General features: G+C 34.9%; 1 protein-coding gene across 16 annotated transcripts; it reads right to left on the bottom strand.

Moving 5' to 3' along the window:
* Positions 1–441: 441 nt before the first annotated feature.
* On the bottom strand, positions 442–27,947 carry LOC131160612 (uncharacterized). 16 transcript variants are annotated; one of them, XR_009138100.1, is made up of 8 exons: positions 27,484–27,929; positions 23,140–26,673; positions 21,471–21,550; positions 19,340–19,679; positions 14,332–14,484; positions 9,520–9,636; positions 8,337–8,719; positions 442–1,265 (listed from the first exon to the last, which is right to left on the bottom strand). XR_009138100.1 is itself a non-coding variant. In XM_058116447.1 (7 exons), the coding sequence occupies exons 4-7, from the start codon at positions 19,392–19,394 to the stop codon at positions 1,160–1,162; spliced, it is 666 nt and encodes a 221-aa protein (XP_057972430.1). In that variant the 5' UTR covers positions 19,395–19,679; positions 21,471–21,550; positions 23,140–24,391; positions 27,484–27,929; the 3' UTR covers positions 442–1,159. The 16 variants fall into 16 exon arrangements, 2 of the variants coding, with proteins under 2 accessions (XP_057972430.1, XP_057972431.1); XR_009138094.1 differs by having other exon boundaries at positions 14,332–14,459; XR_009138096.1 differs by having other exon boundaries at positions 14,374–14,459.

The raw sequence follows: 27,947 nt of genomic DNA, 5'->3' as shown, positions 1-27,947 counted from the left end.
CATGCATATTAGCAAAGCAGGCTTTTGCTTAAATATCATTTCAGAAAAAGCTCAATAATGAATTAAGTCACATTTTAAAACTAGATGCCATTAAATCAACCATTCAAAAAAAGTAAAATGATAATTTCTTGTAATGAGAATCAAAATAAAATCCACTATATATAATACATATCTTCTAAAGCTCTTGAGGTATATTAACACCAAGTCAAAATCTGCAACAAATGCAATGAAATTTAGCAGACACAATAAATATAATTTATTTATTTTAATTTTGTTGTTTTTTATATTCATCAATATTGAATTAATTTTTTAAAATTAAAAAATAAAAAATAAAAAAAAAAAAACAGCACTTCAAAAAAAAAGCCTAAAAGTGGATAGTCCAAAGGCCAAAGAGCTCAAAAAAAAAAAATAAATAAATAAAAATGTATATGAGTCGCCCAATGGATATCCAACCAAAACTCACCTAATCCATTTACTAAACAAATTGGGTTCAGGTTATAAATGCTGGTCTCCTCCCAAATCCAAACCTAGTCTAAATAATTTTTTGAAGAAGGAAAAAGGATATACTAAAACCATGAAACCAAACAGAAATTACAAGCTCAAGAAGTTTGAGAAACCAAAAACAACCAATTCGAATGATTTAAATGACTGAACAACCATAATGACATCGTGGCACCCGCTTGGCAGAGTAGACTCCTGCAATGTTAAGGTAGTAGTAGGAGTAGTGGAGTGCAACACATTTAACTGGCAGACAAACCCCTGCATATGCTAGCAATAGAGCATATATTGGGGAAGATATCATGTTGGAGCTGGTGTCTTAACCACAAAGAAGTGGCCAGCACAGAAAGTGAGTAGAATGGCAGGACGGGAAAACAAAAGTGCAGCCATACCCAGAAGTAGTCGTGTTGGTGCCACCCCTTCAAAACCACTTCTCAGTGGCGGGCGAGTGAACATGGTGAGTAAGAACACCAGGGAGATCTGTGAAAAGCCCAGAGCAATAACGGGTGAGACAACGGAGATGATGAATGCAGGGCGGTACTCATGAGCTACTGCGGCGCCAGTGTCTTGCTTGAACCCTCCTGGTATTGTTGCAAAAGCAACTGTCGCAACGAGTGCTGCAACGACAGAGTTTACGTGGCAGTTGCTGTTTATCCATTCATTAGCTTCTTTTACTAGCTCCTTGTGTGTCTGAATATTTGCTTTGGGGTCTGCGCCAGAATGTTGCACGAAGCAAAGAAATTTTCTGGCATGCTGTTTTCCACAAACTGTACTATACATGCACCTGTGTTAGATCGATTGTAGGTTTTTTGGGTGACAACTTTTCAAAAATTTAATTAATTTGTGGCTTTGGAAACAGTGCATATTAATTTGATTAAAGTGATATACGTCAATGAATTTGTAATTGCAAGAAAAATTATTTCAAATCTCTTTTACTATACGATCAAACAATATATAATATTAAAACTTTTAGACTTCTTTTCACACCGAGCTTCTTTAGAAAAGTATAGTCATTAACTTTTCAAATCAACACATTTCTTTTGAGTTGCCAACCATACCCTTTGAATAATCACAACTATTGAGTCGTAGACTAAACAACTAATACTTCCAATGATTTCCTAACACTCATACTGTTTGAAATTCATATATTTATCTTTAATTGTTTGGTTTTATATAATTCCCCTTCAAATTAACATTTGTATCCATAGAAAATGGGTCTCCTCTTTTGAGCCTATGAGCAATCAGGCTATTTTGATGGGCAATGATGTGCAATGCAAGATTGAAGGAGTTGGGTCAGTGCGAATCAAGATATATGATGGAGTGGTGAGAATTATTTCTGATGTCAAGTATGTTCATGAGATGGGTAAGAATTTGATCTCTTTGGATACTCTTAATAAAAAAATGGGTATAGGACTCCGTTGAAGGTGGAGTCATGAGATTTAGTAAAGATGAGGTATGGTCTGGTACTCCTGTGAATTTTACAACATCAGTTGAGTTATGGTCTGGTACTTCTCCCGACTATCCAAATTTAAGAGTATTTGGATGTCCTACACATGTTCATGTTAAAGATGGAAAGTCAAATCTAAGAGCCAAAAAGTGTATTTTTCTTGTTTATGCATCTAGAGTGAAGGGACATAGATTTTGGTGCATCAATCCCAAGTCACCTAAGTTTATTATTAGTAGAGACGTTACCTTTGATGAGTCTGCTAAAAGTTCAAAGGCATCTGTGCCAGAATCTATTTCAAAGAAGGATAAAACAATTAAGGTGGAATTAGAGAATGTTGATCCACAGTCAAGGTAGGACACCATAACAACTAAGCCTACTTCAGATCAGACAGTTGCTGAAGCAGTAGCAGAAAAACAGGACAAAAATAGTATTGCAAGGCAAAAACAAAAAAGGACCACCAGAAAGCCAGCAAGGTACAATTAATAATGTTGTGCAGATTTCTAATCTTGACATTATTGGTTATGCTAAGCTGATGAGCCCACTTCCTATGTGGAAACCATTTCTAGTCCCGATTCAAAAAAGTGTACTATTGCTATGTGTGTGGAGATTGAATCCTTGAAGAAGAATCAAACTTGGGAGCTAGTGAAACCTCCCAAGGGTAAGAAGCTTGTTGGTTGTAAATGGGTCTTGAAGAAGAACGAAAGCACTCCAAGAGCAGAAGATGTCAAATACAAGGCTTGGTTGGTAGCTAAGGGCTATAGTTAAGTTGCAGGTACTGACTTCATGATGTATTTTCTCCAATTGTGAAGCATAGTTCTATCAGAGTTTTTCATTCACTCATTGCTCTGTGTCACGGGCTAAGCTTGTTCAGGGCATTATGCTTGCCTATGACCGCTTATCTCGTGTGTTTGGGATGGGTTTCCATCATGTAAATACTAGTGTAGGGTTATTTTCTAGTATTTCTTTCATTGTAAGCCAAATAAGGCAGTATGACTCCTCGGTCACTTTGATGTTTCCTAGTGCTAGAGTGAGAATGGCCTAGAAAGCTCTTTAGGGGAGGGTGAGTGTTCATCAATCATTGTAAAACTCACTAGCAATTGTCAACGTGCTTAGCCTACTTGCCTCCCTCGCTAAGTACAACATGTCAACGGAGGATTTATTAATGAATTACGTTTGCTTCAATATTTACTGCTTGGTTGCCACGGCTTTCATGAATTGATTATAATTTCCGCTGCTATCTGATTGAATGTTAATGAAAGTGTTCCGTGGATGAATGTTAGTAAACAAAAGGCTGGCTAGTTAAGCAAGAGTGCTTTAGCTAGCGCCGCACGGCCCTTCACAACGGTGTGAAAAAGGCGGACCGTGACATTTGGTATCAGAGCCCAAGTCGGTGACACTTGGTGAGAGCCCAAGGTTGAGTTGCTACGTGAATTCGATTGCCTTCGTTGTTGGGTTTGGAAAGCTTTGGTAAGTGACCATGGCACCAAACAATGCTGAGAGGATCAGCGTGCTGGAAGCACAGGTTGAAGAGTCAACCAACACTATGGCCGCGGAGGTGGCCCAGATGAGAGAACTTGTTGATGAAGTGAGGGGATCACAAAAACATCAAGCAGGTTTGATAGGCGACATGTCAGAGGACTTTCGCCACACTGTGGAAACTTTGCAAGCCCGGATGGCAGATCTGGATGCAAGGGTAAATGTGATGGTTCTTGCTATGGGGAACTCCAACACTCCGGGAGTTAGCAAGACCAAGGTGCCAGAACCCAGGACGTATGGGGGTGCCCGAGATGCCAAGGAGTTAGAGAACTTCTTGTTTGATGTGGAGCAGTACTTTCGTGTTGTGAGGATGGCCTCAGAACAGGCAAAGGTGGATACTGCAACAATGTACTTGGTTGGTGATGCCAAACTGTGGTGGCGTACCAAGTACAGAGAAATTGAAAATGGAAACTGTGTGATTGATAGTTGGGCAGACTTGAGGAGAGAGCTCAAGGCCCAATTCTTTCCTGAGAACGTTGAGTATAATGCAAGGAGAAAACTGAGAGATCTCAAGCATACGGGTTCAATCAGTGACTATGTGAAACAATTTTCTGCTTTAATGTTGGATATTCGGGATATGTCGGAGAAGGACAAGTTGTTCTATTTTCTAGAGGGGATGAAACCGTGGGCAAGAACTGAACTTCATAGACAAAGGGTTCAAGACTTGTCAACTGCACAAGCGGCTGCAGAACGCTTGACAGACTACGCTGGTGATGAGACCACTTCGTCCAAACGGTTTGGCGGAGAGGGAAACGGTGGAAAGTCTTTCAAGAATGGCAAACCCAAGAGTGGGGGAGCCGACCCTAATTCATCAACCTCACAGGAAGCTTCGTCGTCTCGAGGGTTCAACACACCCAATGGAAAGGGGAAGAGTAAAATTGAGTGTTTCTTGTGTCGAGGTCCTCATAGAGTTTTTGAGTGCCCTCACAAAGCATCACTTAATGCCTTACAGGCTTCCATTGTAGAACAGGCAGTGGAAGACGATGGGGAAGAGGATGAAGCCCCGAGGGTGGGTTCAGTGCGGTTAGTGAACGCATTGGAAAAGCAGGCCAAAATACCGAAAGTTACACGAGCAAAAGGGTTAATGTTTGTGGACTTGAGGATAAATGGGAAGAGTACTCGCGCTATGGTGGATACGGGGGCTACTCATAATTTTGTTTCGCAGTTGGAAGCAGGAAGACTCAACTTATCCTTAGAGAAGGATACAGGACGCGTGAAAGCAGTTAACTCTGTAGCCCAGCCTACTCTGGGAGTAGCCAAGCAAGTGGTTATAAAGCTTGGACAGTGGGAAGGTCATGCGAATTTCACAGCGGTGCCATTGGATGACTATCCAGTTATTCTAGGAATGGAGTTCCTAATGGGGACGAGGGCAGTGCTGATGCCTTCGGCTGGTTCCCTGTGTCTGATGGGAGATCACTCGTGCATGGTGCAAGTCGTTGCAACGAAAGGAGACGAAGGAAAGTCCCTTTCAGCCATTCAACTCAATGAAGGATTGGGTAAGGGTGAGCAGACACGTCTAGCCACGGTGGTGGTAGACAAAGAAGTAGGCCAAGAGCTGGAGCCTACGCCCATCCAAGCGGTGTTGGATGAGGATAAGGAGGTGTTGCCAGATAAGCTGCCTCAAAATTTGCCTTCACGACGGACTGTGGAGCAAGAGATCAAGTTGTTATCAGGAGTGAAACCACCTGCTAAAAGGCCATGTTGGATTGCGCCTCGAGAGATAGTAGAGTTGGGGAAACAGCTTGATGAAGTGGAAGCGGGATGCGTTCGCCCTTCCAAAACACCGTTGGGAGCATCGGTGTCGTTTCAGAGGAAACATGAAGAGCATCTACGGAAGGTGTTCGACAGGCTGAAGGGAAACAGTCTGAATTTGAAGAAGGAGAATTTCTCTTTCGCTCGGTGGAGCAACAAATTCCTTGGTCAAGTCGTTGAACAAGGTCGTATCCGGAGGGGTATGGAGAAGGTAAGGAGGATTCAAGAACGGAAGATCCCCACGACAGTGAAGGAGTTGCGTTCCTTTCTTGGCCTTACTGGTTACTGCAGGAAGTTCGTTAAGGGGTATTCGCGGAGAATGACTCCAATGACAGGACTACTGGGAAGGTATTATTGGCCGCACACGCAGGATGATGTGGTTAATTATACCAAAACTTGTCTCACTTGCCAACAAGACAAGGGGGAGCGGAAGAAGTATGGTACTTTCATGGCCGCACCAAAGTACTGTTCGGTAGAGGGGACGACACAATTGTTCCTTGTGACTATTGTGAAACTTTGGGGTTTTCCCCAAGTTATTATTTGTGACCAAGATTTAATGTTCACTGACAACTTCTTAACAGAGTTTTTCAGGATATTCAGGTCACACCTTGACATCTCTTCGAGTTATCATCGACAGACAGACGAACAGATGAAGAGATTCAGAGAGCTACTAGATGAGTACTTGCGCCATTATGTCAATGACAACCGGAAGAATGGCGTGCAACTACTTGATGTGGCTCCATTCTGTGGCAACGCCCAAAGGCGCTCAACAACCAAAAAGAGCCCTTTTGAGCTTGTTATAGACCAGCTGCCGCTGTTACCTCACACAGTGGGCGAGCCGTACAGACGAAAGAGTCCTAAGGCATACATCTTCACCAGTGGAGGGAGACAGAATGCAGACTTTGCCCAAGTCTATCTGGAGAAAGCTTCTAAGCAGATGAAGAAGTGGGCAGATCAACAGAGAAAACCGCAATTTCATGTCAATTGCCTCAAGCCATTCAACGCCAACACCAATGACCTGAGCAGAAGTCAGTCAAACAGCGCAGAGTTGAAGACAGTACCACCTGACAGACATGATGTTGAAGAGATCCATGCAGGCAGAAAGTTCATATCCTCAAGGAAGAAGCGGCAGAAGTTCCTAGTGAAGTGGAAGCGCCTTGATGACAAAGAAATCAGCTGGATTTCTGCGGAAGATATTCAACTGTTCGTGGACAAATTTGAAGTGTACCTACCGCCAAAAGTCTACGAGGACGTCGACCGCATAAGTGGGGGAGAATGTCACGGGCTAAGCTTGTTCAGGGCATTATGCTTGCCTATGACCGCTTATCTCGTGTGTTTGGGATGGGTTTCCATCATGTAAATACTAGTGTAGGGTTATTTTCTAGTATTTCTTTCATTGTAAGCCAAATAAGGCAGTATGACTCCTCGGTCACTTTGATGTTTCCTAGTGCTAGAGTGAGAATGGCCTAGAAAGCTCTTTAGGGGAGGGTGAGTGTTCATCAATCATTGTAAAACTCACTAGCAATTGTCAACGTGCTTAGCCTACTTGCCTCCCTCGCTAAGTACAACATGTCAACGGAGGATTTATTAATGAATTACGTTTGCTTCAATATTTACTGCTTGGTTGCCACGGCTTTCATGAATTGATTATAATTTCCGCTGCTATCTGATTGAATGTTAATGAAAGTGTTCCGTGGATGAATGTTAGTAAACAAAAGGCTGGCTAGTTAAGCAAGAGTGCTTTAGCTAGCGCCGCACGGCCCTTCACAACGGTGTGAAAAAGGCGGACCGTGACACTCTGCATGGCATGGAGTTGAAGCAACTAGACGTCAAGACAATTTTCTTACATGGGAATTTGGATGAGAAGATCTATATGCAGCAACCAGAGGGGTTCTTTGTTGAAGGCAAGGAAGATTTTGTTTGTCTACTTAAGAAATATTTGTATGGTTCTAAGTAGTCACCTTGTTAGTGGTACAAGAGGTTTGACTCTTTTATAGTAGATAAAGGTTACTCCAGAAGCAAGCATAATCAGTGTGTTTACTACTAGAGACTTGCCGATGGCTCCTACATTTATCTATAGCTGTATGTTCATGACATGTTGATTACCTATAAAGACATCCTAGATAAACAGGTTGAAATCTCAACGCGAGTTTGAGATGGAGGATTTGGGAGTAGCAAAAAAAAAAAAAATTCTCAGGATGGAAATTCACAAAGACGGGAAAAGAGGCAGTACCTGACTCGAGAAAAATATATTAAGAAGATTTTGGTACAATTTGGCATGGAAAATGCCAAACCGGCCAGTACTCCCCTTGCTGCTTATTTTAGATTTTCAGCTGCAAACTGTCTGCAGACAGATGAAGAATGGTGTACATGTCACGTTTTCCATGCTCAAGTGCAGTTGGTAGCCTTATGCATGCTACGGTGTGTATTCATCCTGATATCGCGCATGCAGTAAGCATGGTGAGTAGATACATGGCTAATCCTGTTAAGAAGCATTAGCGAGTTGTAAAATGGATATTCAGATATTTGAGGGGTAGTTCACATGTTTGTTTAGAGTTTAGTAGAAAAGAGGTCTTTGCTGTTGCGCAGCTTCGTCAACAATCAATCACCTGATAGTGTGAGCTTTATTTTGAGAAAGGCAGTCTCATAAGTTTGAGAGTTAGCATAGGTTGAGTGCTATTAGTGAGTGGCAGGGTGTATTGGGGCTTTTGAGTAGACAATATTTTGAGTGCTCCAAATATATTCACTCTTGCGTTTTTCACTCTCCTATTAGTGGATTACATTCACCTATGCGTGTAAATGGAAAATATTGCCGAACCACATAAATGATTGGCGATCTATTTTGTATTGTGTTTCATTGAGCACTGAGTATTATCCGCCCGTTCGATCCTAACAAACTTCAAATTCTACATCCACTTATGTAAAAATAAGAAGCATAAAAACATACACAGGCATATAGCATATAGCAAGGAAATTGCTGCGAATCAAAGGACTGTGATTTTATTTTTGGTAATGTCAGTCGATCAATAATCACGTATATGCCAGTAATTAATGAATGAATTAGTAAATTCTAACACATAAATTAATTAATTCACGTACTTACCTGGAACCATTCCATTTCCCATTGCATCAGTAAGGCAGCATTGGGAATGTTCCAAGGTCGATAATCGCGGAGCATCGCCGCAAGATGCAAAGCGCTGTTACCCTCACAATCCACCTTACTAAATATTTGGTCTTTGATGGAGGTGGGTATCTTGAGCAAGGTGTGGTACATGCGAGGTTGTCTGTGTTCCACTGCCAGGTGCACTGCATTCCTCTTCTCTGCATTTACATCGTGGATTGCCATGGGACATCTTTCAAAAACTTTCTCCACAATTTCTACTGTTCCCTTCTTTGCTGCATCCAAAAATGCTGATTCCGTCTTGGGCTGACTAGGGACCATGCCCATCTCGTCCTCCAAAGACTTCAATTGACACCCGAACCATACTGCAAGTAACAAAAGAATCGGGACCTAACTATTTAGTTACTGATATCACATTTCACTCTACCCACTTCCAACTTAACTTAGTAAGTACAACATCAAAAAAAAGTTTAATTCCAATGCTGTCATAAGAGCGCATAATTGTGACCAAGTAATGATTTCTAATTATCCTTAATAAGATCTCTTGTAATTACAAGCTATTGGATTTGGAAAAAAAAACTTTATAATCACTAGCCGTTTGCAGCCTTGGAGTGACAATTGCTTGTTACTGATAAATACAAAATAATAGAATAAATTATTAAATATTTTTTTAAAGAATAAAATAATATATTTGTATATGAATATATGAAATTAATAAAAGACAATTAATTTAAAGAAAAACATTATTTTAGAGTAGTTATAGGTAGTTATGGACATCTTTAAAATATTTGTAATAGTCGATCATAGGGATATTTTTAGAATATTTATCTGTAGTTATAGGGGCATTTGAAAATCTTAAAAGTCAAACCAAGCCCTTTCTAGCAGAGACCAAAAAATAAACCACTAAATTTTTTTTTCAAATATCGTAGAATTTTATAACTTATCTAAGTTCATTAAAGTAGTATTGGGGAGCATTAATTTTAAGGTCTGAATCTAAATTTATATAAATTTGGAGGAAAGTAAATACAAATTTATAATATGAATTTTCATCTAAATTTAAAAATGTAAATTATTTTGTGCTCATAAGCAACATGTTATTTGAAAAATCAAACTAATCACAAGATTGAAAAAAGGTTATATTGGCACCAATCTCCATTTTTCTTACTGGAATAATGTCCGCTGTGCTCCCATTTTAAAGCGCAATCAAGCAGCTTGTCTAAAATCTGAATAGACCATGTGTGATGCTTCTTTTCCACACTAATATTCTGTAATTTGACGGACCCTAAGGAAAAAAAATTAATTTTTGTCAAGAAAAGTAAACTATAGACCCATCATACATATAAAAATTACTACAATAATTATTTCAAAACCATGTGTATATATATATATAATGCAGTAGTAGGTAATCATCAAAGGCTGTGGGTTGTGGCCAGTATTGTACTTATTTTTCATGTATGTATACGGGAAGTTATTAAGAAAATCTATCTTTATGTTATATGTTGTGTATGTGCTTGCTTTTAGAAATGACATGTAACAAATAAATACCACCACAAATAAATGCAAAATCTACTTATATATGTCTCACATCTAAAAAACACAAACACAATAAAAGGCAATTTCTCAATATAACTTCTGAATGTTCACATCTCTAACCATTAACAAACTCAATTCCCATGCTTCTCTCTTCCATAAGAAAAAGACTTACGAAGATTGAGTGCTAACTTTGTTTACTCCGCAACATATATAGTATAAGCAATAGTACTGTTAGGATTGCGCAATGAATTACACTTTTCATGTATATAGAGAGACCTTGGATTTGGATTTTTATTATATTTAGATAAAATGTAATATAAAATTACATTAAAATTTGTTCAAATTTACCTAAATCAAAATCTAATGTCCAAAATTTATGTTTTCAAACACAACGTCTAGGTAACAAAAAATAATTTGCAAGCCCAAGGGAAGAGAGGGAACAAAGACTCCAGTGGGGTTAATGTATCATGAACATAATGGCCAATAGGAATCACCTTTGCCACGATCCTCTCAAAGTGCCAAGGAGCCATGCCCAGGCGTCAACAAGATTACACCAAGTCCAGCCCAACCATACTCATCCTTATCCAAAGAAACACTCATATGTTTAAACTACTAGTCAAGTCTTATGGCTCGATAGCCCTTGAACCAAGGTCAAGACTACAGAACCCAGATTCGAACCGTAAAGGAAATAGCTTACATTTACCAACATTGAAAGTAACTTTCATCCCCATATCACAACAGTGGTCTTGGATTATACCGCTCAACTGTATAACTGACGACCAAGAAAGGCATACACCCAAACCTCTAGGTTGAGAGTACCACATAATCGCATTCCTATATGATCATCTGTGGAATGAAGACCAAGAAAGGCATACACCCAATCGCATCTAGATTAACCTTCCCTCCAAGCTAAAATATACCAAAATCATGTGTAAACATTACAAGACTTTAAGACCTTGGCACATGTCACCTTGACACATGCTTATTTATCTGCAACTGAGAGCAAAAAAGATTTCTTGCATTTTCGATGTGGAACAAAAGAGGAGAGCAATGCATTCAGTTGAGAGCCTGAGAGCTGAACAACTTAATTTCTAATCTCACATCCAAAACTAGCGAGCTGGGGTAGCCTCCCCACCTTTACAAAATCCCATCGTTCCCCTCGAGAACAATTATATTATGAAAAACAAATTTTTAAATAAAATGTTATGTTTGATGAAAGAAATATGTTGATAAAATATACAGTCAAGGGTACTAACATGTTATATATCAAAATTCACACACACACACACACATATATATATACATTCGATTTATAGCTCTTCAGATTGATTTTGAGTTAAAAGATAAAATTCAAGTCAAAATTTGTAATTTACAAGAATTGTAACCAAAATCGAAAACTGAAAAATCAAACTGAATTTTATTTTAGCCTAGCTTTCTGCCACTTTTTGGTTTTTAAGTAATTTTTGTACACCCCTAGTTGTAAGTGATGTTTTTCTTTACAATACATTTAGCATTCATCAATTAGGATGTGCCACATTTTTATTTAGACTTGTCAATCCAAATTAGGAATGATTTGGTATGACTTCTAATGTATAGGTCATACATTACTCTAATGAGTCCAAGCAGTGATACAACATATTGAAATTAAAGAATTTCAAATATTACGAGGAAAAATTATCCCTTACAAGTAATTTTTCTAATTTATTAAATAGGAAAAACTTTTCCTAGACCTCATTTAGAAAACAAAGAATATTCAAAAAATCAAAATAATTCACTTTTTCATGCTTAATTGTCATGAAAAGTGATAACAAAAAAGAAGCAAGTAATGAGAAAAAAAATTAATTTTACATATTATCAGCAATACATTTTTATTCTTAACAGTTTTCAATCTAAAAAGCATAACAAAAAAATAATTTTTTATTTTCTTTATTTTTTTTTACAAGCAAAATCCTTGGGCAAATAGATGTATAATTTTTCACTAAATTTAGTACTTATAATTACACTAGTTAATCAACTTTGGACGGCTCCATAACATGTAGTATATTCGGTTCTATCCCACACCCTTCCCCTCGGCATGCATTGGTTTACGAGCCCTTCTTTATACAAGTTCAAATTTTTTATCTATAATTTTTCTAAACGACATTTATTATAACCATTCAACTTTTTAGGCTCATTTAACATGTTTTTTAATTTTTAATTTCCAGAAATTTAATTGAGAGAATTCAAGTTTTAAAACTTCAACATTCTGCAATTCAATTGATTGAATTCTTTTCCCCTTCGATTCATGTAAAATATTAAGTCACTGTTTCAAATAAATTTTAAAAAAAAATAGTCTGATTTGCACACAAATAAGAACTTATTATTAAAAAAATTACCTCAACTTTTTAGCAAAACAAGTATAGTAATCAATGATTACTTTTTATTATTTATAAATAGTTATTGTTTATAAGTAGTGACAAATTTTTAGAATTTTAAATAAATTATGGGCATGATGGTCATTTTACTAGTTAAGAAGGAATGTAAAATTATAAAAATATTATCAAAGTAATATTTTAAATCATTAAATAATATATAATATAATTATTGTTGATGAAAAATAATAACATAATTTTTATTTAATAGAAATTAAATGACTAAAAATTTTAAAATAATATAAATATTAATTTATTAATATAACATATTTAATTTTTAATTAGAATAGCTTTCCATTTAACTCCTCGTGCATAGGTTTCTCTAAACTTTATGTCTTCATCTAAATTGAAACCTAATACAATCATTTTAACCATTTAACTTCATTTTAGGGAGACGAAGCTCTAAAGGATTTGATTAAAAATTTGAGAGCTTGCGAGGTGAATTTGGATAAATACTCTTAACAATTAAATTACTATTAAGTTCAAAAGAGTATTTAGGAGAAGCAGGACATTGTTCAAAATGTTTTCGTACTAGAAATCATGTCCAGGCTTGTGCAAAGAGCATTTAGAAGAATGTGAACTTATTTGAACACTTGCTCTTTGGTGACTTCATATTTTCCACCATTGGAAGGTATCCTCAAAATTTCTTCACAAAGAAGAGCAAGGACACGAGCCAACGAATGGATGAAACTTTACCAGATATGATCGTGGAATGGTAAAGAGTTCTTAGGTAGAAGAAGGTAAATAAAAAAATAAAGAATATTTATATTTTTAAGCTCAAAGGGGACATTTTAATTTGAACAATAAAGCTTAAATCCCTTATGAATGTCTCTATTTTGATTATGATGGGATGTCTTTTAATAAGCACTTAATAAACATGGATTTTTTATTTTTATTTTTTTGAAGATCGGTGCTTATGACTAGGGTGATGACTAAATTTTGATCAATGAGATTAGGATTAAAAGATATATAGAATAAGAAGGATTCTTGAAGCCCATTTGGAATATTCATACTTAAGCATGGGTTAAGCATAGAGAATCATTTACCAGAGAAAACTACCTTTGTCCATTTGGAAGTGGATTTTACTCAAGTAACCAATAATTTCATATTTTAATCAATCAATATGATGTATATACATTAAATTCAGATTGGATATTTTACTTGAGATTTTCGTATTGGCATGATTATCTAAGATTCTTAGTATGCCAGTAGTGTATGGCGAATGCATATACTAAGATTTAAAAATTTAAGCACATACCATTACCTAAGCCTTTTAGTCATCACTCCCCCTAAAACAAAGAACTACGGGGGGGATTAAGTTATTATGTGATTTCTATTGGAGCTCGTTCTTCCTTTGGTCTTAAGGGGTTTGCTTTCCAAACAATCCATTCCATTTTCTTATCTAAGCCTCTGGCACTTCTGGATGGGCAAGTAAATTGAAAGTGCCTTTTTCTTTTATGATATAAGCCAACTTTGTGTACAAGAGAAGGATTTTACTTATATCTTCTATTTTTGCTTGGCGAGACGTAAAAATGACTATGAGTTTTATAAGATGAATCCTTTTTGAAAGATTTACTACCTTTAACTCCTAAGGATTTATCATGATTATTCTTTTCAATTTTAGCTTTGAGTGTCATTCTAAAATGATCTTTCATATCTCTTTCCAAGCAAATAATTTTCAAAATCTTCTTAATCTTTTTCTTCTCTAGGATAGCATGATAAACTTTTAATTCTTCTAATTGTTTTGCTATGCTTTTGTTCTCATTTTTCAAAATTGTTTTATGCTTAGACGCCCTAACTAAAAATTTATGCATTTTTAATAAAGTACATTCTAGTTCTTTGTTAGAGGACATGCCTTTATCATTAAACTTATTGCATGATTCAATACAAGATTTATCACTATAATAGTCATATGAATCGATGCGTGCATCATTAGCATTATTATCACTAAATTCAACAGATAATTCAACACATGATGTATGATAGTACACAACACAAAAATCATCAATAGAGGTAGAGTAAGAACCATATACCTCTTTGTCTGTTAATGCTAATAGCCCATGATTTGTCACTACCTGATCATTTGAACTTGGAGCTTCCGGAGTGGCGGTCTCTTTCTCCTGAGTCTTTCCATACCTCCTATCCAGCTCTTCCCAAACATCTTTCGCATAAGTACATGTCATAATCTCATGAAAAATATTAAACTCTAAAGCACGATATAGCATATCCATGGCATTTGAATTCACATGCACTAAACTAGTATCATTTTTATTCATTTGCATACAAATTCCATTAACAGTCATCTGCCACGCCCTCCAGTCCATTGATTTTATAAATATGCTCATTCTTATTTTCCAGGTGGTGTAATTAACATCACAAAATAATGGAGGACTGGTAAATGACTGTCCCTCACCGAATAGGGGTACTCCAGCAAGAGCCATTGCGATCTTTAACACAAGCGGTTAAGCTTTTCACAACGAGGCTCTGATACCAATTGATGTGAATGGTGTATTCCCAAAATGGGAAGTGAATTGGGTATTAAAAAATCTTCTTAGGTTGGGTGTGTTCAATTTAAACCACAGCCAGTAGTAATACACAACCTAGGGTCTTTCTATTCAATCCCAAAATCCAACAATATTAAAAGCATGTGTGTAAAATAATCAAGACAATAAATATTCAGACATATATGTATAGAAATTTAATGTGCGGAAATTAAACAATGTAAGGAAGAGAAAGCGCAACACGAAATTTGTTATCGGGTTTCGACCAATCCTGCCTATGTCCCCACCTTGAGCCAGTAGCCCAAGGATTCACTAAGTGCTCACTTTGACTGGACGGAGCGACACCACTTACACTCTCCTCATGGGGCGGAGACTCCCCAGCTCAATTAGAGGCTGAGCCACAACCAATTCTCCTTACAAGGCAGAAATACCTTAGCTCAATTACCAGGCTAAGACAAACTATGCACACTTTCCAAGATGGTGCAAATCCTAACTTTCTTAACCAAATCTGAGCCAATCCGAGGCTCCTTTAAGGGGCAGAGTCTCCTTAGCTCAATTTACAGGCTGAGTCAAACTAGTACAAATAAAATAATATTTTTCGTACAAAGAATTTTCTTCTTAAATAAGCAGATATGTACAACTTTAAAGCTCAAATATGCACTCTAGTATGATAGGATTTATGCCCAGTAGAGTGAGGGCTTGCAATCTTTAAATATGATATATATATATATATATGATAAAAAGCTTCAAAGATTTAAACCCTACAAATTATTTCTCCAGAAAAATATTTTCCAAAGAATAACATGAGAACCTAGGTTTTGCTCTTAAGATGATTTTTGCACAAAACCAATATGTTTGATCTTTGATGTCAAGTGAAATATGCAATAAGAGCTTCAAAGATCTAAATGTAATAAGTATTTTCTCCAACAAAGATTTACAATGAAAATGTTTGGAGAATTTAGGATTTATGCTCAAAAATGTTTTTGCAATAAATACTATATGAGCATTTGAATCTTGCAATATATGTGCAAAGATTCAAAGGTTACGAAGAGTTTTCCCAATAAATTTTTATCAAAGAAATAATATGGGAAACACTAAAAGCTTACTCTCAAAAAAATTTTAGAGTAAATACCATGGATACAAAAATAAATGCCCAAAATAAATACTCTCTTTCTATAAAGATTTTTCTAAACAATGAGTGGAAGAGAGTGTAAAAAATTTTGCCCCAACAAAATGAAAAAATTTAAGAAAAAAATGAGTTTGGAGGAACTTTGATCAAAAAAGCCCAAATAAATTTAAGAAAAAATTTTGACTAATCAAAGTTGTTAAACAAGCTTATGAGAGGGGGTATATATATAGTTCTAAAAATTTTGACCGTTAAGGGACACGTTTGGTATTTTAGAAATGTTTAATTACAAAATTAAACACGTTTAAGCGCCGAAAATTTCCGAAACCCGAGAGGTTCAGTCGACTGACACTAGCGTCGATCGGTTGACCTCACACCAAATTTGAATTTCTCAATGGGTTCGGTCGGCCGAGGGCAGGACCGATCGGCTGTCCTTAGGCGATTTTCCACCCTTTGTAGGTTCGGTCAACTGAGGCCTAAGGCCGATCTGCTAGCCCAGGCGGCCGGTCAACTGGGGCCCTTTTTGAACTAAAAGGTCTATTGACCGGGGCATGATAACATGGGCCTAAAAGTGAGGCCAATCGGGTGGGGCTTCTATGTTATAAAATGGTCGGTTGACGGAGGTAGTCGGTCGACTAAGGTATTTAACACTGAATAGGTTGATCAACTGGATTTAGTGGAAACTTAAGGTTTAGCCGTATTTTTTACCCTAAATGATTTAAACATTTTTTGTATGATTTTTGTTGTTTTAGGAAAAGGCTTTTCATTAATGGTGTGGCCTTCCCTACAGTCAATCTATGGTTTGTCCCGAGCATTTTAATCACATCATGTAGAACATGCATTATTACAGACCATATATAAAAACTAAATGCAATTACAAAATAAATAACATGTTTTCTTTCTTCTTTACTGTTCTGTCATCATGGAACACGTCGGATGATATGTTCTTTAAGTCCTTCGAGCTTCCATTTTTCCTTTCCCTTATGTGTATTCTGAATTATATACATGTTCACAAGCTAAGTACACACATAAGATACATGCTTTGTCAGCATCAAAATAGGGATCGAACTCAAAAAGTCAACAATCTCCCTCTTTTTTATGATGACAAACACACACGAGCAAAATGGATTAAGCTTGAAAAGGCTCCCCCTAACAATATGCATAATTTAAAGAATAGACAATATAGCACAGGCATATCAAGAGAGAAGACATTACAAATAATCATGCATTTAGTTTGTCGCATTAAAACACATTAAAGCTCAGATTTTGACCCTAAATGATGTGCCCCTATATTTGTCTCTCATATAAGAAATTTATCATTTTTCTTATAAGTCTCTCCCAATTTTGGCATCAACAAAAAGGGCTAAGCTAAGTATAAAAAATTGATCCTTAAAAAATTTCTTAGCTTAAAAAAGAAACTCCCCCTTTTTGAAATATTTTTCAATTTACTTAGAGAACTCTCCCCCTTTTTGAAACACTCTCCCTCTATTTGGCATTTATGCACACAAGACAGTATAACTGGTCATTTTAAGTCAATGAACCAATTATGCAACACCTTTAAAAAAATTTAAATTTCATGACATAAAATTTTAAAACAAAAATAGCACAAGTCATGAAAGCATTTAAGCACATAAGCAAGAGATAAAATATATTTCATATAAGTTCATTTCTTGCTTTTAAAAAAATATGTGTATATATATATATATGTATGTATAAAAATATATATCCCCTTATGATTTTTGATAAATACAGGGGGAAGATGCTTACTAAAAAAGAAACTTTAAAGATCATGCAAACCCAATTCTTCTGGTAATCATCTAAGCACATAACAAAATGTGACTAGAAAAAATACAACCATATAGATCTCAAGGATATGACAATTTAAATCAAGATCATATGGCTACATAAATGATTGTGGCTAAACATATTCCAACTTAAGATTTCCAGTAAAATCAATACATTTTAGCACATGCCATAGTGCATTCAGAACTAATCTAAGCCAAAAATGCTGGTGAGCAGAAAAACATGGAAATTTAATTTCAAGAGCTCCCCTTTCAATTTGAATACAAGCTTAGATGTGATGAAGTGCTTATACTTGTCAAAAATTAATTTTATTACGCATGTCAATCAATATAAGCAATCATTCTGAACCTTTTACAACAACTATACTAGATAAATATCAATTGAACAAGATAGTCTACCTATAGACTACAAATGCATCCAAATATATATATTAAGGCATTCAATAGTGCTTATATACCTGAGGACAGTCCACATATAAACATAGAGCTTTTAAGAGTTGTATATGATGTTCCAGGGTTTTTTGAAAAGTCTCAATATTTAAAAAGCGAAGCATAATGCATATAAGTCCTTTGTGCTACTTCTCTAGGGATGGAGCTCAGCTCTCTTAAATATTCAATGATTATGAACGGATGAAGTTTAATATTCATTTAGTTTTCACTCCTCCTTTTAAAAATATTATAAGATTAATTTCATCATAATCATCTTATCACGTGGTTTTATTTTGAAAAAATTCTAACGAAATTTCGACAGCATGCCGCTTGTAAATTGAACATTTTCTCATAAAAACCATGCAAATAAACCTGATAGATTCAAGCAAGCAATTCATAATAATCTGCACATGCAGATACTATTCAGTTCAAGCATGTGAGAACCTATACCCACTACCAGCATGCAATTCACGATATACTGCATCAGTCATGCAGTTGGCATTCAATACAGGATCTCATCACTTATTTCATGAGTAGTTATACTTAACTAACATTATTTTTGCATGCTATACACAGTTAGTGCACATAATTTGTGCAAAATTTGTATTCTATCATGTTAAAAATTGTATTAAGGTTTTGACTGTAGCTGTTTTCATTTTTATTTTTTATTTTTTTATTCTTATACTTACATTCTATCACAGTGCTCAATATCCAAAGTATTTTTTAAGATTAATCTAAAACTAAATAATTTCTTATGTCTATTTTTAAACACGATGAATTTAAGTGGCATAATAGCACTGGACAATACAAAATTGAAACTATTTGATGACACCAACTATAAGAGATAGAACTAGGGAAAACTGTGAAATTGATCACGTCAATTGATGTGGCTAACTATAAGAGACAAACTTCTATGCTCTCTCTAACTTTGAATAACTTATGATTTGATCAATCTCTATAAGGCCACTTAAAAATAGATTTTGGATAAATCTATAATTATTGGTTATCATGCACAAAAGATAGTTTGATTTGTTATAACATCTAGAACATATGCTATATTAACAAATTTATAATTTTTCACTATGGCAACACTAATATAAGACTTAAATTTTAAAAAATTAAATTAAATTAAATTAAAACTAAGCCAAATAAAATATTCAAATTTAAATTTCTGGAGCCATACCAAATATACATGCGACAGAAGCAGAGTATTTCTTTTTTCCCAAATTTTCCAGCATATAGATCCCATAATGGCAGCTCTTAAGCAACTACGGAACCCCTTAAGCTTAGTGCACCTCCAGATTTGGTACAAAGAAATCAGCCTGTGTGGCATGACCAGTATGCAGACTTTGGCCAACCGAGGCCCAGATTTTCCTGCTGAAAACCCCATTCTCCAATTTTATTTTTTTTTGCAAATTATCGACAGTCATAATTTTATTGTTTATTCTCAACCAGCAGAAGATGTTTTCTTGCAAATTATCAACAGTCATAATTTTATTCCCTTGCTTGCCATTCAAAATAACCTGCGTGAAGAATAATACTCCAATTATTTTCTTGTACACAGAGAACATGAGCTTTAAGAATCATAGGAAAATGAACCAAGATATAAGACAACCACATGACAGACACATTATTAAGCCCAGAAACTACCTTAAAAACTCAACAAATTATTTAATCTAAAACTTCCAGCCTTCAAACCAAACTTAAAACCATAGGCTCATCATTTTACCTCGTAGTAAAACATGTAAGACAGAGGTACCCATGATTTGAAGTTCGAACCTTTACACTAGAAAGACTCAAATGTTATTTATAAACTCTTCAGCTAAAACAGTAGGGTCATCTCTTGCTTCATTTGACATGCCTTCATCAATCTCTCAGCACTTGAACTTCTAAGGATCTTTTAGATCTTCCCTCATAGTGCACTGCATTCTTCTTCATTACTTATACACAATTCTATTTTAACACCGTAACACCGAATTCAAGGACTCTTCTCTACAAGGACCACATCAATTTTTGAAGAGATAAAGTTTAGTGCTATTGCAAGTTCTACTCAAGATTTAGAGAAGAAAAGTATCAACAAGAGTTGCTAGTTTTTTAAACTCACAACTTCTATCTATTTTATTGAAACTTTTTCATGTCGTGGAAAAGTCTTACTAATCGTGTAGAAATTGCCATAGAAAGCAGTACATCTATAGACTTGTAAAAAAAAAAAAAGTATTGCAAATATGTTGACAAAGTCTTAGAAGTCTTACCACTCATTTAGTTGTTGAAAATAATTTTCCCTTAGTTTTGCATCGCATTCCAAAAAAAAATTTATCTAAATTTTCAGTTTTACAATGTTTATTTAAAAAATGAGAATAAAAAAAATTGTAGCACTAATTTACTTGCAGATATAATTTTAATTTTAGCCACCTTATTTTTTTTATTTTATAAATTTATGCAAAATTTTTGAAAACATTTTTTTATTATTTTCTAAAATTCTTATTTCTTACTCTGTATTTGGAACCATAGAATTTGGATATTGGGCTTTGATTTACGTAGATTGTAACAAAATATAGTCTAAAATTATATTAAACTTATATTAAATCCACATAAATTCAAATTCAAAGCTCAAAATCCATGATGCCATACACCACCTTATATAATTTTTGGGAAAAAAAAAAAAGTTGTCCTTTTTGTAATTATTTTGAAACCTAAAAATAAAGATGAAAAGTTATTTTGCACAACTAAGCAAAGGCTTTATTTTTTATCATTTTAATACAAGTCTTGGTGAACTAAAATACAAGCTAAAATTTTTCTAATTCTTTGAAACTAAAAATAGAAAATGGAAATCTTTTTCATAATTAAATGAGACCTATGGAAACAAACAGTCCAATATATTTTGAAAAACATTCAAGTTCAAGATACCATGGATGTGGCATTCATAAGTAATGAAATTGAAAAACAAATCAGTAACTAATACCATTCATGTATAATTAAATATAAGATTATAAGGCATAACCTTCATTAATGAAATTGAATTCATCTCCATGAACATAATACAACTTGTGACAAAGTTATCATACAATTTTGTTAAATTGTGAAGATAAATCAAGCCAAGTAATTATGAACACATTATTCCTTTAGGAGAATATTGGTCACATGAAAAAAATATGAAATGAAATACATGAAATAGTGATATATGTAAAAAATGGTAAATAAATTTCTATCATGTATGCTAACTAAAACAACAAATGTTCAAATATGAAATGTACTATATTATCTACTATTATATCAATCATAGTAATGAGTCATGTTTTGAATCAACATCTTACGCTTCTTTGTAGTGTTCCAAGTCGCGTTTCCAAATCTCATAGCGTTCTGCTTCAAACCATCCATGAAATTGATATTGAAGCTGCATCAAAGATGGAAATATCATATTGAGATTGTAGCGCATGTATTTTGCTTGCCCCTTTATTTCATAGAGAGGTAGACTAGCATCACAACAATAGTGTTTCATGCTAGGAAACTACTTCAAAACATTGAATAGGCTTTTGGCATGATAGCTGATTGACAGATGAATCTTGATTGTGTCTCCAACATTATTCCCAATATCCGTTCCAATGATAGTAGTCATGATAATCATTTAGAACCACTTATGGAGAAATGTTTTTCTTAAAAAGCACTAAATTTAAGTGCTGAAATAAAGAAGTGTTGAAAGTCATAAGTATTGTTTGATTGTATGTAAAAATAAATTTAAATTTTATTAATAATTTTTAAATAATTTATACATATTATAGTTTAGTTGTTTTTATTTATTTATTTTTATAAATAAAAATTAATTTAATAAAATATTCATCTATAAAATTTAAAATCATTACATTAATAACTAAAATATATATACTAGTAGTAATTTAATATATTAATATAACTTAAAAATATATATTATTAAATTGTGTAATAAAACATAATGGATATAATATGTGTTGCGTGTCTGCAGGCAAGAATGTAAACACATAATTTAATAAATTATTATTTATGAGATTATAAATTTTTATATTGTAGTAAATTATATAACTGAATTTTATTAAATAGTAAGAATTGTAAATTTTATTAATAATTTAAATATATTATCGTATAGTCACTTATTTATACATTATTAAAATATAATGTTGAATTGCAAGAATTATAAACTATATCTTAATACTTGTAATACAATTGATATATTTTAATCTAATTCATAGTATATTATGAAAATTAAATTTATAAATTAATGATTTCCACTAAGCCCACCTTAGTATGTTTATAAGTGATATTTTTACATAACAATTTTTTAATTTGGAAACAATGTTCAATTTTCCTAAACATGTAATTCAATAAATTATTATTTATAATATTACACATTGCAGTTTAAGAAATTATATAGCTGGAATTTATAGACATGCACATAAAATTTTGAAAGAATTGTAAATTTTATTAATAGTTTTAAATAATATTATAGTTTGGTTGCTTTTATTTATATGTTATTAAAATATATAAATTAGTATAATAAAATATTTATCTATAAAATTTAATATATTAATTTAAAATTTTATATAAATATATAAACATATTTTAATAAATTTAATACGTAATTTATATGTTTAAAATTGTAAATTATTAATTTAATAACTGTAAAATACATGCTATTAGTAATTTAGTATATTAATATAACTTTAAAATATATATATTAATAAATTTGTGTAATAAAATTTTTATAAGTATTAACAGCTAGAAACTAAAATTTTGATTTGGTCTGTGGCCTATAAACTCCTTTTGCCAAAAGGTACTAACAAAAGATTGTTTGGAAAATGCAAGACATAGGTCTTTTGCTTTGTCTTTAGAAATTATGCCTTATATTGGCTTATAAGAAAATGAATCTTCAATGCAGTGTTGTGTACTAGAATTCTCTTTTCTAATCACCTTTAATAATAATAATAATAATAACAACAACAATCCACATACCTCTCCAAATGTGAGTCTTCTTGGTTCCCATTTGAAAAGGGGTTTGTGGGCCCACTCCATAGCATCAAATTGGCTTCTTTCTAAGTGAATTATTCTTGTAACAGCTGGAAGAGGAGGAGGACGAACACATGACACCATGCCAATATCATTATTATGCACAGAAATAGAAATAGGGAGACTCTTCAGATTTGGGCATCCAAATATACTTATTTCCTGCAAAGAATCACAGACCATGCTCCCCCTACTGCCACATATTAAGCCCTGCAACTTGGGCAGATATCCCAACCACAATTCTTCTAATTTTGGGAACATGAACATGGAATTCTTGCTCCTTTCCTGATCTAACCCTTCTTCTTCTTCGACTTCATCCACCCCAGCAATGATATTCTCAATGTTGTGGCAATCCTCCACAAACAAAATCTTAAGGTTTTGGAGGTGGTTCGATGCAAACCCAAGAGGAAATATGTACTTTACGTTAGGATATTCCAAAATGGACAATTGCTTAAGATTGGAAAAGCTTCCACTTGATACTGGTGTAGGTGGTTGTACTAGTCCTCCCCTTCCAACTGCTCCTTCCTGAAGCTTTAAGAGGGCTTTGAGGTTTTGCAAATCACAAAGCTCCAAGGTCTCCAGCCGCGGTAAAAATAGAGGAACAATATTAGAATCGGTGGCGGTAGTGCAACAATTCTCTGCCCATAAGTAATGCATCCTTGGCAGGATTCAATTTTGCATCCCTCTAAATCCTCAGCGTTCTTCAAAGAAGACAAAAAATCAGACAAGCTGCCGAAATCACTGCATCCCCTTAAAATCAACTCCTGGACATTTGAAGGGAGCATGAGGGATAATTCCCCTCTTTTCGGGGACTGTTACGAACAGCATCATAATCTATATATACATGTCTGCCAAACAATATTTCTGGTAGCTGAAGAACATTCGCTGATGAACAAAGGAAGTAGTGCTTCAACTTCTTCCAAGCCTCAGATTTGATGCAATTGTTAAACTTGAGAGGGTCAAGGCCCCATAGTTTGATACTTTCTAACTTTTTCAAGACAGAGAGTTGATCCAACTGCACATGTTCACCTCCAACTCCAATGCACTGCAACTGCCTTAGCCTGGAGAGGACCCCCCCACCCCACCCCACCCCACTTTGAGTTTGAGGAAACATCCATTCAATGGACATACCACACAAGTCCAGGAATTTGAGGTCACCTAATTCTTCAATGCCCATCAGAGCTCCACAATTTTCACTTCCCTGAAGATCAAGTTCCCTTAATTTTTTGAGTTGTGCCAAAGAAGGAACATAATTTAAATTTCGGCAATTTTTAAGCAATAGTACTCTTAGATTCATCAAGCTTGAGAGGGAGTCAAGAACACGCTCAATGCCTGTACTAGACAAGTCTAAAACTATCAAACTTTGCATACCTGCAAAATAGACATTGGACATTTCTGTTAATCTTTTATTATCATTTAGCAGCAAAGTAGAGAGCATAGGGCACTCTGGCGATATGGAAACTGCCACCCCTCTACGTAACCAATTATACATTAATGAAGCCCTCTCTAGATTCCTTGGCCAATTTTCGTCATTTGGGAACTCTTCCAATTGGGCACAAGCTTTGACCATGAACTTATCCAATCCTGCAATATCAAGGGCCCTGTCTCTTATCACATCATGCATCTTTACACTATTGCGATGGTTACTTACAGAACTTTGTAGTAAGCATGCATTTATAAGTTTATTCAATATAGAGTGGCCCTGATCAAACTCCTCATGTCTAGTATCCATTTTATTTATTAGCCCCTCGCAGATCCAATACCGTATCAATTTTATTATTGGAATGTCATGATCTTTTGGAAACAAGGCACAATACAAGAGACACTGCTGCATCTTTTCATTCTTCAATCGATCATAACTAAATTTTAAGCACTTAGAGATAACTGGAGCATGTTGTTTCAATTTGTGTAAAACATAACTCCACTCATAAATGTCACACACTCCTGTCAAGCTTCCAGCCACTGTGATGATTGCAAGGGGCAAACTGGCACATTCTTTGGCAACAGATTTGGCAATTCTTTCCACTTTAGGAACAACAAGAACAGTGTGAGGCCCCAATTTTTCCTTGAATAGACTCCAAGCTTCTTTAGTTGAAAGTGGGTCAACTCTATGTGGACACACTACGGAGAACCGAGAAGTTATGATCAACTTCTCCTTGCTATATTCATTAATAGGAATTCCCAGACCCTCTATAGAATAACAATCCCAAATATCATCTAAAATAATGACAAATTTCTCTCTAGCATTCAATGCTTTTGACAACATAGCAGCCCTTATCATTTCATCTTCTTCCCCTTCAACTTCACACCCAATTTTAATGCAATCTTATTTTGCAAGATGCGAACACTTGATTCTTGAGATACAATGACCCAAAAAACAGAACCAAAGGGACTCAAATTTTCCAAGAGTCGGTTGTGGATGTGCGTTACAATGGTTGTTTTGCCCACTCCTCCCATTCCATAAACTCCCACCCTTCTAATGTCATCTTTCATCAATATTTCCCAAATCTTTTCAAGGTTTTTCTTGGTTGTAGCTTCACCTATTAATAGTGTGGCAGAAAATGGAAGTCCTTTATCTAAACATGTGTCAATAACAACCCCATTAGGAAATTCGCCTTGCTTAAAAATTTCGTTTACTTCTTTAGTCTTCTTCTCAATATTCTTTAAGAACTTTGATGGAGAGAAATATCTCCTTTTTTTGGAATCTTGCTCTATTTAAGCCACTTCTTGTGTTTTTCCTTTGACAGAAGTGTGAGACATTTATAAGTGGAATTATGCTTTACACAAATTGAAACAACATGCTCTAGTTATCTCTAAGCGCTTAAAATTTAGTTATGATCGATTGAAGAATGAAAAGATGCAGCAATGTCTCTTGTATTGTGCCTTGTTTCCAGAAGATTATGGCATTCCAAGAATAGAATTGATACGGTATTGGATCTGCGAGGGGCTAATAAATAAAATGGATACTAGACAAGAGGATTTGATCGGGGCTACTCTATATTGAATAAACTTATAAATGCATGCTTACTACAAAGTTCTGTAAGTAACCATCGCAATTGTGTAAAGATGCATGATGTGATAAGAGACAAGGCCCTTGATATTGCAAGATTGGATAAGTTCATGGTCAAAGCTGGTGCCCAACTGGAAGAGCTCCCAAATGACGAAAATTGGCCAAGGAATCTAGAGAGGGCTTCATTAATGTATAATTGGTTACGTAGAGGGGTGGTAGTTTCCATATCGCCAGAGTGCCCTATGCTCTCTACTTTGCTGCTAAATGATAATAAAAGATTAACAGAAATGTCCAATGTCTTTTTTGCAAGTATGCAAAGTTTGACAGTTTTAGACTTGTCTAGTACAGGCATTGAGCGTGTTCTTGACTCCCTCTCAAGCTTGATGAATCTAGGAGCACTATTGCAAAATGATCCATTGGGAACCAATCTTATGTCAAAAGAACCAATAGTTCCCAAGTTTGAACTATAGGACCTATAAAACAAGTCAAAAATAGGGTTTTAGGCACCCAAAACGTGAAATATGCATGTCTAGGTAAAAAATTAACTATCGGTACTAAGTAAAATGACTCGTAGGAACAAGTCTTGCTAAACAAGTTGCATAGGAACAAATAATTTACAAAATGAGTAAAAAGTTTCCAAAGTTATAAACAAATCAAATTTATTTATTGTTGAATTTTAGTTTTATTATTTGTAATTTTAGTTTCCTCTACCAAGTATTACTAAAAATTAAAGATTCTTTTAAGTACAATAATTAAAATTTTAAAAATTTAATACTGATTAACTATGTGTAAAATCAAATTTGTTGTTCATTAATTTGTTATGCATTTTATTTTATTTATGAACAAATTCTTTCATATTCTTTTAAAAGAAATTATGGAAAAGAAACCGAAAGGAAAATCTAACTGAAGAAATAAATAAACAAATAAAAAGTTTTCTCAATCAACTAACTGGTCATGTATGTAAAGAAACTCAATTAGGTTTTTCAATTTCTACTTTCCTCTCCTCAGATTTCTCAACAGTTAACCACGCAGAGGAAAAATTAAGCAGGAGCCAAAACTGAATCGCTAGATTAAGATCTCCACATCAATACGATCTTCATCATTAAAAAACAAAAAGATCGATGGTGAGAAATAACCTCTGAGATGGAGAATGGAAACTTGTCATAAGCAATTAAAAAACCACATAATAATCAGACATGCAAATCATCAACTTAAACATGCACGCAAGAACGACGCTCAATATATACGAAAAAACTTAAAGATTTTGTTTTTAAAAAAATTACCTTGAATCAATATTTAATTGCGCCGTCAGTGGTTTCTGATTGAGAGCTTATAGGGAGCCGAGTCCATTAATCACAAGAAATAATAAGCGAAGCTGATCTTGCATGAAGAAGAAGATAGACGAAGAACAGAGGAAGAAGCTTTGCGAAGGAGGAAGAGGAGAAGGCCAATCTGTGCTTGAGGAGGGTAGCCGTGAAGTTGAGGGAAGACGGTGATGGCGAGGGCTGCTGCTGTCTGCTTCATGAGAGGGAGCGTGAGAGGCTGAAAGAGATAATGGAGGGAGTGAGAGAATGGAGAGAGTGAGAGGGAAGAGAAGTGGGCTGCTGCGGCCAAGAGAGAGAGAGTTTGTGCGCGGAGGCTTTCCTCCCAGCGGCCGTGAATTCTGTGTGCGCGCGTGAATGTCCCTTTCATCGGCTTAAAAACAATCTTTCAAACCCTAGGAGTGTGCCGACTGCCGCCCCTCCTC

This window comes from Malania oleifera, chromosome 7 (genome assembly GCF_029873635.1).
Source record: "Malania oleifera isolate guangnan ecotype guangnan chromosome 7, ASM2987363v1, whole genome shotgun sequence".
Taxonomy (NCBI): Eukaryota; Viridiplantae; Streptophyta; class Magnoliopsida; order Santalales; family Ximeniaceae; genus Malania; species Malania oleifera.
The sequence above is the reverse complement of the archived record's forward strand: the minus strand, read 5'-3'. Positions and strand labels throughout refer to the sequence as shown.

What these genes read in the sequence shown, in the direction of transcription:
- LOC131160612 (XM_058116447.1), bottom strand. Translation starts at nt 19,394, where the DNA reads ATGCTGGAAAATTTGGGAAAAAAGAAATACTCTGCTTCTGTCGCATGT. An exon ending in TTCTGTCGCATGTATATTTG is followed by an intron (nt 9,637 to 19,339) that starts GTATGGCTCCAG and finishes TTTTTTCCTTAG; the next exon opens with GGTCCGTCAAATTACAGAAT. An exon ending in GGGAAATGGAATGGTTCCAG is followed by an intron (nt 1,271 to 8,336) that starts GTAAGTACGTGA and finishes GTGCATGTATAG; the next exon opens with TACAGTTTGTGGAAAACAGC.